The following is a 14,291-nucleotide window of genomic DNA, read 5'->3' as shown; positions in this document are numbered from 1 at the left end:
TCCAGCCTTCCTCCAGCTCCTTAGATATTCCTTCACACATTAGGGAAGCCCATTGTGCTCCTACCCCATTAACTAAGAAATACACCCCTTTTTTTAAGGTGCCAAAACCAGATCTATACTTTTTCCTAAGTAAAACCATAGATTAACTAGTCACAGCTAAAAGTAATTTTCAACCAACAGTATCACAGATCACAAGTATTCTTTTACAAATTAAGTGCCTCTGTTCTTTTTTATTAGGCAAAAGAGATTTCACTAGCAGACCTCCAGGAAAATTATATTGAGGCATTAAATAAATTAGTATCTGAAAATCAACAACTACAGAAAGATTTGATGGATACCAAAGGTCAGCTGGAGATTTCTACTCAGATATGCAAAAAAAACCGGGACAGGATCTTTAAACCAACACACAGCAGACTACCTGAGTTCAAGAATACAGAGTTCAAGTAAATTTTCTTCATAGTTTATTTAAAATATATATCTTTATTATGTAATGCTCATTTCTTTGAGAATAATTTCCAATTTATAGAAATTAAATCTTTATCAAAGGACCCTATGTTTAATTTTGAAGTACAGTGTGTACAAGTAAAGCTGTTAGGTTAAAAAGTGCAGGGGGTTATATATCACTTTCATGCAAACTTCTAGATGTAGGTGAGAATAACAGCCTAATTCCCCTGAGTTTTGTCATGCTGCTTCCCACCTCTCTAGCTTCACTTGGCCCATAAGAAGTGGAAGTTAGCTTTTTATAAAAAGCTTCTTTTGTATTTTTGGTGAACTAACAATAGACTGTTACCTAAAACATCAGTATTCAATGAAAAACCACCCGGCTTCAGCTCTTACATGTTTTCCTACCAGGAACCTTTGCTGACACCCTCTCTGCCACTCCCACCTCACCCCCAGGTAAAGATAAGGGACTTCTCTATGCACATTGCTTCCCTCTGTCCTACCACCAACCTCACTAGGGCACCCAGATAGCATACTTGTCTTCCTTGCTGTTGTGTAAGTCTGTAGGGGCAGGGACGTGGTCATGGGGGTTGGATATTTGGGCCCAGGGTGATGAAAAGAATGCCTGGTCTGAGCAGGCTGCTGATTTTGTAAATTATAGCCTTCTCCTTAGTCTGGTACTGTATTTTTATTGAAGTTCCAACAATAAGTCTGTTTTAAAGGAGGAAAACTACTACAATGTTTATCTGCTTTATTTTCCAATCTGCTATCCAGGCCAGCCCATGGCCAGCGCAGGCATGATGGGATGAAGGCTGAGCCCTACAAAGCAGGTCTTCATTCTCTGCCAGGACAAGCATCGGACAGCATAGAGCCTGTGTCCCTGTCCCGGGGCTTCAGCCCCCAGAGCCATCAGCTTAGCTCTTGCTGCTCCACTGTCTCTCTGCCGTCAAACTTTCTGTGCAAAACTCACTCTCTTCCTTCAGTGCTAGATACAAATGAAACCAACTTTTCTGACACTGTCTCTGAGAGCATAAATGATCCAGAAGACTTCACATCTTCGGTATGGAAACTTTTTGATCTTACTAGTTTATTAAGTGTGTTTAGTTTGATTTTGTTTTTTTATTTTAAAGCAGAGGGTTTTTTTTTTTCTTTTTGTCTCCTTACTGCTTCTCACTCTTAAGTACCCTTTGTTATTCTCATGTATTTCTGTCCTAAGATTTTGCTTGTGAAGACTTCAGCCACGACTGCTTTTTAAAATGTGTCTTGTTAAGTATAAGTTATAGGGATTCATTTATTTTCAGCCAAAATTTAAAATTCCCTTCCTGTCTTTTTTCAGAGAGGGTCACCTTTGTATTGGAAATGATTGATTCAAGGAATATCTCTACCTGCCAAGACAGTCCTGGAGCGTAGACAGTGGGGGAGGAGAAAAGGAATGGCTGGAAAGGGAAAGAGTGGGTCGAGGCAGAGGAATTAATGGCATCTGATGTGTCTGTTATGGACCATAGGCTGGGTGCCGCCCCACGGGGCCCTGGTGGCAGACGCTGCCCTTCAACAGGGCTGGCCCCTTGTTCCTGCAGCAGATGTGAGGACTCCTCTCCACCCTTGTTTTTGCCTTCTGTGCTGAAGCGCTCACCTCTAGCCGTTCATTCTCATTACCCTGTGATCCTGTACCTGTGAAATACCTGTTCAGTATTTTTGACTTTTTAATGTGCCAACAAGTCCATAGGAGTTCTCTTTTAGTTGTTGAAATATATGCACTGTATATGTAATTCTGAAATCCAAAAAAGACCTGATGACTAACTTTCTAAGTTTGGCACCAAGACCTGACCTGGCCTGAACTGATATGATGTGATAAAATGTTGATTGATCCCACTTAACATTTTATGTCTGAAATACCAATGTGTTTGATTATGGGATGCTACCTCAGACTCCTCATAGGTCATGTATTCTATATTTGTGAATTCATCTACTTGCTGAACTATTTGTTACCTGTAAGCAGAACTCATAAGCACTTCCACAGTCATTCATGAACATGGCAGAGCTGGATAAAATGTGAGTCACTGGACTTGCATGTTTCCAGCTAAGGTCAGTCAAGGTGGTACGTTACCCTCTTGTTTCAGCTCTTGTGCTGAGATGCCCAGAAGATAGAGCCACTCAGGGGCAGTAGAGTGCACGAAGCTCAGATGCTGGGCTTGAACAGGGTTTGAACCCCAGCTTTGGCACCCATTAATGGGGTGGCCTCGGGCAAGTCACTGAACACTGTGAACCTTGTTTTTTGTGAAATAAAGCAAACAGAATCTACCTGGTGAGTTATTCTTAGGAGTTAGGATTATAATCTGTGTGAAGTTTGTGTGTATGTGTTTGTTTCCCATAAGAGAAGTGTTTCAATATTCATTAATTCAGGGTTTGCGATGACGTTATAGAAAATAACTACTGCAGATAAGGGTCAACTAAATATGGTACATCTAAATTCTGAAACCAGTGATTTCAGACAAGGGGCTGTAGACTCAAATTTTGGAGGAAGGAAAATATTGATTTTTAACTGGTATATAATTTATTACAGGTAGATTTTCTATGCTTTAAAAAGTAACATTCAGATTTTTATAAGTAAGTTTGAAATAAATAGGCATTAAGTATATCTCTTCTAGGGTATAGAAGGCTCTGGAAGTCTTCAAATGAGTAAGTAATATATTTATATGATGCTTCACACTTACATAACTGTGTCAGAAAGGAAGAGATCTGTGTTAATTTTTGTGGGACTTTTTTTTTTTCTTCACTGTTATCATTATTAGGATAAAAACAATATCTTGTCAGAGGAAAACATCCCCCTTTTGATATTGGTACTTAGAAAATATCATGAATACTGTATCTTAGAAATATACTGTTCAACTTAACATATGTCAAAATTTGTTTCTCTTCTAGTGTCCCTTGCCTCTGTCTCCTCTCGGTTCAATAGCCACAAGATTTTTGGAAGAGGAAGAACTGAGGTCTCATCACATTCTAGAGCGCCTCGATGCCCATATTGAAGAACTAAAGCGAGAAAGTGAAAAGACAGTGAGACAATTCACAGTCCTAAAGTAGCCTCTTAAAAATCACAAACTTGGAAATAAAACTAAACACTGAAGAGTTACTGTCATCCTGAAGTAGCAGCTCTTTGAAAGCCTGAACATACGACTATATAGAAGCCATAAAAATGAGATGTACTAAAGCTGCTGTGAGGAATCTGAGAAGCTGATACTTAGCTCTAAGGTGTTTTCTCTGCACTGTCTTGTTTAAAGGACTTTTTCCAGCAATAACATGTAAATAAACCACTTTGCTAGACTTTTTTCTCATATTAATATTTATTATCATAAAGTAATACTTTCTCTTGCTGACTTAAATGTAATAGCTGAAGACTAATTAAAGATTTTATGATACATGTTGGAAATAAAGTAACTGTAGGAACTTCCTCTGGGAGCAGTGTATGTAGCAGAAGCCATGGATCTCAGTCAGAGTGATGCAGATTTTGCTGATTTTTGTACTGGTGTTGCTCCTCATTAGCCAGTTGGGCTGGTAATGTGTGAGGCTAGGCGGAAGTATGTGAAGGGAATGGAGAACTTTGACAGGAAGCCCTCTCCTATTCAAAAGACAGATGTGGGAAAGCGGTGGGAGCAGGGCCTGGGGCTGGGTTAGTGTGGGAGCCTGGGGACACTCGGTAGAAATCTTGGCATCTGCATTTCTGAGGAGAGGTTTGAAGGGGAGACAAAGATGTCAAGGTGGAGAGGCATTTGAAGCTGTGGAGATCTGGAGGAGGAGGGCAAGGAGAGACAAGAGCAGAACTTGGGGCCTGAAGGACCACCAGCACATGAGCATCATGTGGTTAGATCCAGCAGATGAGCTGGAATGTGCAGCCAGAGACCAGAAGGCGAGGTGGAGGGCTCTTGTCAGCCAAGATGGGGCTCCTGTGATCCAGCCTTCTCTGTGGATCTTTCCCATCAGCAAACAAACATCCTGTTATTTTTCCTTTCTTTAAAGCAAAACAAAACCTCAGTTCCACATCCTCCCTACTGATCCACACACTTGCTTCCCTTCACACAGATGTCTCTGGCGAGTATTGTCTGCAGTGACTTTTGCCACTGTCATCTTTTTTTTTTTTAATTTATTTTTAATTGGGGGATAATGGCTTCAAAATGTTGTGTTGGTTTCTGTCATACAACAAAGTGAATCAGCCATAAGTATACATATGTCCCCTCCCTCTTGAACCTCCCCCATGCCGCATCTCATCCCACCCCTCTAGGTTGTCACCGAGTAGAGTTGAGCTCCCTGTGTTATAGGCAGCTTCCCATCAGCTACTGTTTTATGCATAGTAATGTGTATGTTTCAGTACTGCTCTCTCAGTTCACCCTACCCTCTCCTTCCCCAGACTGTGTCAAGTCCACTCTCTTCATCTGTGTCTGTATTCTGTCCTGCAAAAGGATTCATCAGTACCATTTTTATAGTTCCATATATGTGTGTTGATATACTATATTTGTTTTTCTCTTTCTGACTTACTTCGCTCTGTATAGCAGGCTATAGATTCATCTACCTCACGACAACTGACTCAAATGGGTTCCTTTTTATGGCTGTGTAATATTCCATTGTTTATATGTAGCACAGCGTCTTTATCTATTCATCTGTCAGTGGACATCTAGGTTGGTTCCTTATCCTACCTAGCTATTGTAAATAGTGCTGCAATGAACACTGGGGTACATGTATCTTTTTCAGTTATGGTTTCCTCAGGGTATATGCCCAGTAGTGGAATTGCTGGGTCATACGTAGTTTGGGCTTCCCAGGTGGTGCTAGTTGTAAAGAACCTGCCTGCCAGTGCAGGAGATACAAGAGATGTGGGTTTGATCCCTGGGTCAGGAAGATCCCCTGGAGGAGACCATGGCAACCCACTCTGGTATTCTTGCGTGGAGAGTCCCCATGGACAGAGGAGCCTGGCAGGCTACAGCCCATAGGGTTGCAAAGAGTCAGACACGACTGAAGTGACTGCACGCATGCATGCTTGGTAGTTTTATTCCCAGTTTTTTAAGGAATCTCCACACTGTTCTCCATAGCGGCTGTACTAGTTTGCATTCCCACCAACAGTGCAAGAGTGTTCCTTTTTCTCCACACCCTCTCCAGCGTTTATTGTCTGTAGACTTTTTTGATGATGTTCATTCTGACCAGTGTGAGGTGATAACTTCATTGTAGTTTTGATTTGCATTTCTCTAGTAATGAGTGATGTTGATCATCTTTTCATGTATTTGTTGGCCATCTGTATGTCGTCTGTGGAGAAATGTCTGTATGGGTCTTCTGCCCAGTTTTTCATTGGGTTGTTTGTTTTTTCTGTTATTGAGTTGCATGAGCTGTTTGTAGATTTTGGAGCCTTTGTCAGTTGTTTCATTTGCAATTATTTTCTCCCATTCTAAGGGTTGTTTTTTCATCTTGTTTATAGTTTCCTTTGCTGTGCAAAAGCTTTTAATAGGACCCACTTGTTTATTTTTGTTTTTATTTCTATTACTCTAGGTCAAAAAGGATATTGCTGTGATTTATGTCAAAGAGTGTTCTGCCCATGTTTTCCTCTAAGAGGTTTATAGTTTCTGGCCTTACATTTAGGTCTTTAATCCATTTTGAGTTTATTTTTGTGTATGGTATTAGGAAGTTTTCTGTTATTGTTGTTCAGTCATTTAAGTCATGTCCGGCTTTTTGTGACCCCATAGACTACAGCATGCCAGGCTTCCCTGTCTTTAACTATCTCCCAGAATTTGCTCAGATTCGTGTCCATTGAATCAGTGATGCCATCCAACCATCTTATCCTCTGTTTCCCCCTTCTCTTTCTGTCCTCAATCTTTCCCATCATCAGCGTCTTTTCCAATGAGTTGGCTGTTGGCATCAGGTGGCCAAAGTATTGGAGCCTCAGCATCAGTGCTTCCAATGAATATTCAGGGTTGATTTCCTTTAAGGTTGACTGGTTTGATCTCCTTGCTGTCCAAGGGACTCTCAAGAGTTCTCCAGCACAACAATTCGAAAGCATCAATTCTTCAGTGCTCAGCCTTCTTTATGGTGCAATTCTCACATCCATGCATGACTACTGGAAAAACCATAGCTTTGACTATATGGATGTTTGTCAGCAAAGTGATGTTTCTGCTTTGTAATACACTGTCTAGGTTTGTCATAGCTTTTCTTCCAAGGAGCAAGCATCTCTTAATTTCATGACTGCAGTCATCATCTACAGTGGTTTTGGAGCCCAAGAAAATAAAGTTTGTCACTGTTTCTACCGTTTCCCCATCTATTCACCATGAAGTGATGGGACTGGATGCCATGAACTTTGTTTTTTGAATGTTGAGTTTTAAGCCAGCTTTGTCACTCCTCTTTGACTCTCATCAGGAAGCTCTTTAGTTCCTCTTTACCTTCTGCCATTAGAGTGATATCATTTGCATATCTGAGGTTGTTGATATTTCTCCTGGAAATTTTGATTCCAGCTTGTGCGTCATCCAGCCCGGCATTTCACATGATGTACTCTGCATATAAGTTAAATAAGCAGGGTGACAATATACAGCCTTGACGTACTTCTTTCCCAATTTGGAACCAGTCCGTTGTTCCATGTCTGATTCTAACAGTTGCTTCTTGACCTGCATACAGGTTTCTCAGGAGGCACATAAGGTGATCTGGTAGTCCCATCTCTTGAAGAATTTTCCATAGTTTGTTGTGATGCAGACATCTAATGCCTTAGCATAGTCAATGAAGCAAAAGTAGATGTTTTTCTGGAATTCCCTTGCTTTTTCTGTGATCCAACAGACGTTGACAACTTGATCTCTGGTTCCTCTGCCTTTTCTAAATCCAGCTTGTACATCTGGAAGTTTTCAATTCATGTACTGTTGAAGCCTCACTTGAAGAACGCAACTTTTGAACACAAAATTTTGAACACAACTTTACTAGCATGTTAAATGAGCGCATCTAATTTCATTCTTTTGCATGTAGCTATCCAGTTTTCCCAGCACCACTTATTGAAGAGGTTATCTTTTCTCCATTGTATTTTCTTGCTTCCTTTGTCAAAGATAATAGATGCGTCCCATTATTTTCTTAACTTAATCCTCTCCAACCCCACCTCCCTGCTCTCCTAGCCTGGAGGTCGCCAGTGACTTTGTCAGTTCTGAGCATCATTTCACATGCTTGGTCTTCCTCTCACCATCTCTTGGTTTGTCTGACCTGACAGTCCTACCCATTCCGTCTGTTTCTACTCTTCTGACTTTTCCTCTACTAAAGGCCCCCGCTAGGACTTCAGTGTGAGTTTTCTCACTCAACATGCTCTTTCCCTAGACTATTGCATTCAACTTTTAAGCTTTTAATTCTATCTGTAGGCCAGTGACCTCTACATTCAACACTGACCTTGACCTCTCCCCAGAGCTCCTGCCTTAGAATGTCTTCACTCGAATGTCTGATAAGAACCTTAGGCTGAAGATTTCCAAGAGAACTCTTGAATCTCCCTGTTGCTTAGATTCCATGTCAGGGTGGCATCATGTGTGCCAGTTGCTAGGAGTTATTCCTTAATTCCTTCCTTACCCACACCTCCGTACCCAAGCCTTTGGGTGGTCCTGTCCATTCTGCCTACTGTCTCAGACCCAGCCGTTTCTCTCCTCATGCCTGCCGCCCAGACTCTCACCTGGATTCCAGCAGTAGCCTCCTAATCGCTATTACTCCTACTCCTGACTCAGTAATTCATTCTCCATACCTCCTAAGTTACCCTTTAGAAATGTGAATTAAACTGTCCCTGCTGCCTCCCTCCCAGTCCTTCAAAGGCTCCATTCCATATCCCACCAGGTTTGAATGTGAGTTGCCTGTCATCTCCCGTAAGAACCGCAGTGCTCGGCGCCCCCCTGCGCCACCCCCTCCATCGCTGTCCTCCCTTGTGCGCCAGCCTGCCCGGCCTCCCTTCTGGTTCTCGCGCGCCGCCAGCCGTAGCCTGTGCGGCCGCTGCCCTTGCTGTTTGCCTGGAGCCTGTTCTCACACCTGTGATAGGTGCTTTCCCCAAATCCTCGCTGACTGCCGTCTCCACAACCCACTTCTCCCAGTTTCTCTTGCTCCCTGCCCAGAGTTATTTCCTTCACAGTACTCAGCACTCTGCAATCCTTTTGCCACTTGATTTGCATTTTTGTTGTCACTTCTGCCTTTGGAATTAAGCTGCTTGAGGGGAAGGACTTTGCTGTCTGATGGGGCCCTCACCTCTCCACACAAGCCCAGCACTTGGAGCTACTCAAGCAGTTCAGAAACCAGTGAACAAATGTCTTTCCTCAGAAGCCACACTTTTTTTCCTTCGCACATGCTACCAACCCTTCGGCCAGCCCCTCTTCCCTCATACCTCCTGCCCCAGGCCCCAGTACCTTGCTTGGCAAAGCTTTCCCACACACATCCCGGGGAGAGGGCCTCCTTGTTTCTCACAGAGCTGTGTGTATGCATCTCTCAAAGCTCAAACCACCCTGTGCTTCCTCTTCAATTTCTGTGTCTCCCACTGAACTGAAAACTCCTCAAGAGCAGGGGCCGCCCTCAGTCAGCAGGTTGCCTAACATAGTACATACTAAGCAAGTACTAGGTGGATGAAAATCACCACCATTCTAGGTTTCATTGTAAAATGGATAATACTTCACGGGGTTTAGTGGATTTACTGAAAAGATATTTCTGAAAGGGCTTTGTAGACTCTGAAAATACTATACCAGTGTGGACTATTAAGAGGGGATTCTGAGCCTTAGACTGTCCCAAGCTTATGGAATGTTCATACTGCCTGTTGACTAGGGGGAACAATGGCAGACTGTAGTCGCTGGAAATAAGGAGTCATGAGGTGCTATGTATTTCCTTAAATTTATACAGTACTGTGTTGTTTTAAGTTGAAATCGTTAACTGATTGAATTTGTCAGAACGTTTAATTGTAATTTAATCTCTTAACTTTATTCTTCAAAAAGATATGCCAAATATTAAAATGTGTCAAAATTCAATTTGAGTTAGTTTCTTCATATACATTTCACAAAACCTCTCAGTGAGCGGGGTGCCCGAATTAGCTGAAAAGATAAGGGTGTTGTCGTCTGGTTGTGGGTTTTCAGATGACATTTTCTTGGGTGAGTTATTCTTCTTGGCCTGGATCCTAGTGAAGTTGTGTCTGGATTTCTATGCAGATTTTAGCTGAAGAAGACAAAGATGAATTCCCACTATGGGTTGGACATGACCTTTCCATGGAGCCTCTTTTGATTTCAACAAGTCTAGGAGGCAGTGGGTGTCGTTGTTCCCATGTGACAGGAAGGATTTAAGTGGCTTGGCTTTCTAACAGCGCCTGGGGGTAGAGAGTGTGGCCTCTGTAGGCACACAACCTTGTTCTGAATCCTTGCTCTGCCACTTACTAGCCCCGTGACCTTGAGCAAATTAATAACCTCTCAAGGCCTTAGTTTTCTTATCTGTAAAGTGGGGGAGATAAAAATCGTATCTACCTCCTAGTGTTTGTGAAGCACTTAGAACAGGGCCTGGTCCAGTAAACATTATGGAGGTATCTTGTTGAGTAGAAACAATACCATGCTCTGTGTTTCTATTATGTCAGTTTAGCTGCAAAAAATTCTGTCCTCCTTTTCATACACAGACATGTGACATCAGGTGATGTCATATAGGTGATGGTGGTCTGTTTGCAAAATGCCCCTGAGACCAAAACCTAAAAGTTACAGATAAGGAAAATAACTACAGAATCAGCTCTGTCCTTGAGAACATACACCAAGTAAACAGTTGTCACGCACGGCACTTCATGAAGTGCACAGCATAAGGTACAGAATGGCAAGGTTGGAAAAAGAAACGTGTTGACTTGTTCTAGAAACAGATTGAAATAGTAGACAAAAATGCATCTGAAAGGAACAAATGGTGGGATTGGGCCAAAGGACAAGTGAGGGCCGTAAATGCTGGTCACAGAGGAGCAGCTAGTCCAGCCTGGTTGGTAGAGGCAGGTAGCAACACTACCTCTGAGCTTCTTAAAGGCCAAAGCAGAGGAGAAAACATTATTATTTATTACTTAAGTACATAATTATTAATTATTACAAAATCAGAACACACCATGGGTTCCAGAGAAGTACTCTGTGTGTGTATGAGCAGTGGGAGTGGGCCATTGCATTTTTGTAACTGAATAATAACAGGGTCAGTACAGCTTCCTTACAGGGGGCTTCAGTGCAGGCTGTTGGCATACTGCTGGAGTGCAACTGAGGAACCAGTTTTCAGAAGTCACCAACATGACAGCGTGAAGCTCTTGTAGCCTGGCTTGATGAAAGGGGAAAATTTAGAGGCATGATGGACTGCAATCGTCTATAAAAGCAATCTCCTATAAAAAGCTATTTCTCCACTGTGCAGTTTTAATAATTTGAACAACAGTTCACTCTTTCTTTCTGTGGGAACCTAGAATTTGGGAAACTAACATTGCCCATTAAGGCCAAGTTCAAATGATTTGACAACCCAATCAGAAGTAGGTTTATACTCTTCTTATGAAAAGAAACTAGTTAAGGCAAAGCTTGAATAGTGGAAGGTCCAGGAACTCCCTGATATTAAATGCAGGAGAGGATCCATAATTCCTACTAGACTCTCAGAGATATCTGTGAGCCAAAAAGAGATTAAGAACCACAATTTTAGGGGCTGGAATTCTCCCAGAATGGCGTTCTGTTTCCTGGGGAGAGATACAAAATTGGAGACGCCTAACCAATTCCTATTGGGGCTGAGTTTTAAAGTGCAGTTGAATAGTCATGAAAAATTCAAGCTTTTCAATAATAAAAAGACAACCCAATTTAAAAGTGGGCAAAGGATCTGAAGGACACTTCTCTAAAGACAATATACAAATGGCTAATAAGCACATGAAAAGATGCTCTACATCATTAGTTGTCGGGGAAATGCAAATCAAAATATTTTACACCACTTGTAATAAATAAAAAGATAAAAAATAAGTGTTGATGAGGATGTGGAGAAATTGGAACCCTCATACATTGCTGATGGGAATGTGAGATGGTTCAGTTACTTTGGAAAACAATCTGGCAGTTCCTTAAAGTTAGATTTACCATTTTACCCAGCAATATCAAGCCTAGGTATACACCCAAGCTCAGTGAAGACATGTCCATATAAAGAGTTGTACATGAATGTTCATGGCCTTATTCATAAGAGCCTCCCAAATGGAAAAGAACTAAAGGTCCTTTAACTGATAGATAAACAAAACATGGTATATCTATACAATGGAGTATTATTGGGGAATAAAAAGGAATGAAGTATGATTCTACAATAGGGATGAAACCTGAAAGCATTAAGCAGAAGAAGCCAGTCACAAAAGACCACATATGTGTGGCTTCATTCATTTATATGAAAAATCTATGGTAGGCAGTCTATAGAGACAGTAGGTGGTGCTTGCCGAGGGCTGGGGGGTGTGGCAGGGCCGGGGGTGAAGACTAAAGGGTACAGATTTCTTGGGGGCTAAGAAAATGTTCAAAAACTGATTGTGATGGCTGCACAACTCTGAATATAGCACAACTGAAAACCACTGAATTGTACACTTTAAATGGGTATCTTAAATGGCACGTGAATTATATTTTAGTGAAGCTCTTACCGAAAAAACCCTCTGATGCACAGCAACACCTAAAAAAAGTCAAGTTTATATTCAGAAAACATCACAGCACATATAGCGCATGCTATTCTAAAGTTTCATACTCTCCACTTTCACACTCGGGTAACTGCGGTGCCCCTCTTTAGGGGGTGGACATCCAGCTCTGCCTGAATAGTCACTTGTGGGGGGTGTGGGCGGGCGGGGTCCCTCGCTGAGGCTCCGTGGGTAAGGGCTTTGCCAGGAGCCGGGGCACCCCGGGCTCCTCTCCTGGCAGCGGAGTGCGGGCTCATGCTGTCCACCACGGGGCTGGTTTCCAGAAGAGCTGAGGGCCCCGGCAGCAACCTCTGTGGTTCCTGACCACTGGCGGGAAGTGTGGGAGTACGGGACTGTGCCCCAAGCCTGCCTGGCCAGTCCCCGGTGCCTCTACACGTGCGGTGGCCAGAGGAAGAAAAGCCAGCCACACGACACACACCCGCTCACATCTTCAACTGTGGGCAGCAGATCAGGTAAGTGATGTCCGACAGGACTTTGCTCTTAGGGACTGGCCGCGCTCTGGGAGGCACCAGTGTGGACGAGCTGGCCGCCGGCCCCAGAGCTGTCCTGAGGCCGCAGAACTGGCTGAGGAAGCCACGAGGGCCGCTCGCTGGATCGTCTCTTGGATCTGTCTTGACCCTGATGTATAATATAAACAACTCACCAGTCTGAATCTTTCTGCAGTCTAGGGCCTGCATTTCAGATCCTCAGCCTAAAATTAAAAGCCATAAACAAGGCAGCAAGTGTTTTCTACCAATTGGTCCCTTCAGCCACGGTTGAGCGTGCCCTCAGGCGTGCAGGCCCTGTGTAAGCTGACAGTGGTGGCCGGGGCAGGAGCCCTGTGGCTTCCCCAGGGATGCCCCTCTGGGATGACAGGCCCCTCAACCCAGCGTGGAGACACGGCGGCAGCCTGTTCACATCAGGAAGTGTTGGACCGACAGCAAAGGGTGGAGAAAGTTCTAGATGGATGAGGTATTCAACTGCTGCCTCCTGCATGAGCTACTATCTGTGAACGAAGAAGGCATCGTGGAGCTCTTTATTTTATTCCCCAAAGGTGTAACTGCAACACGTGGTTTTAACACTACCACTCAATTCCTGTGTGTTCCCAGGTTAAGTCATTCCTTAAATCCACACTTCTCAAACTGTTTTCTAGAGATCTGAAAGTTTTCAGTGTTAACAAGTGTTCTTAGACATGTACCAAAGCAGAATGGGAAAGGCCGCACGGCATCGGCTCAGTGCTGGGATGGAGTTGAGGGAGCAGCCTCTCTTCCTCCCACAGGCTTTCCCTTCCCCTGATGGTCCCCACTTCCCAGGTCACTGGGGCTGGGGCCGTAGACACTTAGAAGCCGTGGCACACGGGGGAGCTGGGGCTCTGTGCATGCAAGGAGAGTTGTGTAGCCCAAGTGCAGCCACCTGGGGACTGTGGGGCAAGGGACAAGGGGAGGCTCGCTGGTGCAAGTGAGACAGGCTGGGTGAGACACCTGGGGCCCTTTGCTGCAGGGCTTGCACCTGGACAAAAGTCTCCTCAAGCACCGGCATACAAAGAAACTGTAAAGGACTGAAAATAAGAGTGTGCATGCTCAGTTGGGGCAAGTTACTAACTACAAAATACAAAAAGACCAAAACCCCACACAGCACCACCAAGGGACAGGCAGACCACCTAAACCACCCATCTGGCCCTACCCTCACCCAGTATAAGGATCCAAGATCCAGCTGGCCCTAACCCCCACCCTTGACCCCTCCCCTGCCCCAACAAGCAAGGGAACTTGTTCTCGCTCCTCCCTCCCACAGCAGGGGCCACAGTACAGCCTGCCTGAATTTCTCCTCTGGCCTCTCTCTGATCAACTTCTACTGATTAACAAGGCCAAGAGCTCTGGTTGGTAACAGAGAAGCCAGCTGATGTTCCTGTGGGTACCACTCTAGACGGCAGGCCTGAAACTGTCTTCACAAAATAATCCAGTTGTCTCTGAATGTCAAGACATTCATTTTGGACCCTTGCTTTTAAATCCTATAGACAAAGCAAATGTTTTATCCAGCAACAGTCAGATAATTGTATCTCTCTACTATGTACTCTGCTGCCTGTCATCCCAAGCCAGGAGCAAGATGACTGCTCCAACAAGGAACAGAAGTTCCCTAAATTAGTGTTTCTCATAATTTAACAGTTGATCTAAAAACGTTTGATTGGATTCAAAATCTCTCCATAATATTA

At 43.6% G+C, this 14,291-nt stretch overlaps 1 protein-coding gene across 12 annotated transcripts in view; it reads left to right on the top strand.

Moving 5' to 3' along the window:
- The window catches only part of CEP63 (centrosomal protein 63), a 79,517-nt gene extending 75,628 nt beyond the window's left edge, over positions 1–3,889 (top strand). For 7 of the 12 annotated variants that reach the window (XM_043474351.1, XM_043474353.1, XM_043474354.1 and 4 more), the window contains 3 exons: positions 238–443; positions 1,216–1,501; positions 3,364–3,889. In XM_043474351.1, coding sequence (XP_043330286.1) covers positions 238–443; positions 1,216–1,501; positions 3,364–3,522 — 651 coding nt within the window. In that variant the 3' untranslated portion in view covers positions 3,523–3,889. Of the gene's footprint in view, positions 1–237; positions 444–1,215; positions 1,502–3,089; positions 3,121–3,363 lie in introns of those variants that run through there. The other 5 variants (XM_043474358.1, XM_043474356.1, XM_043474348.1 and 2 more) reach the window with 4 other exon arrangements.
- Positions 3,890–14,291: the final 10,402 nt, after the last annotated feature.

This window comes from Cervus canadensis, chromosome 7, assembly GCF_019320065.1.
Source record: "Cervus canadensis isolate Bull #8, Minnesota chromosome 7, ASM1932006v1, whole genome shotgun sequence".
Taxonomy (NCBI): Eukaryota; Metazoa; Chordata; class Mammalia; order Artiodactyla; family Cervidae; genus Cervus; species Cervus canadensis.
The sequence above is the reverse complement of the archived record's forward strand: the minus strand, read 5'-3'. Positions and strand labels throughout refer to the sequence as shown.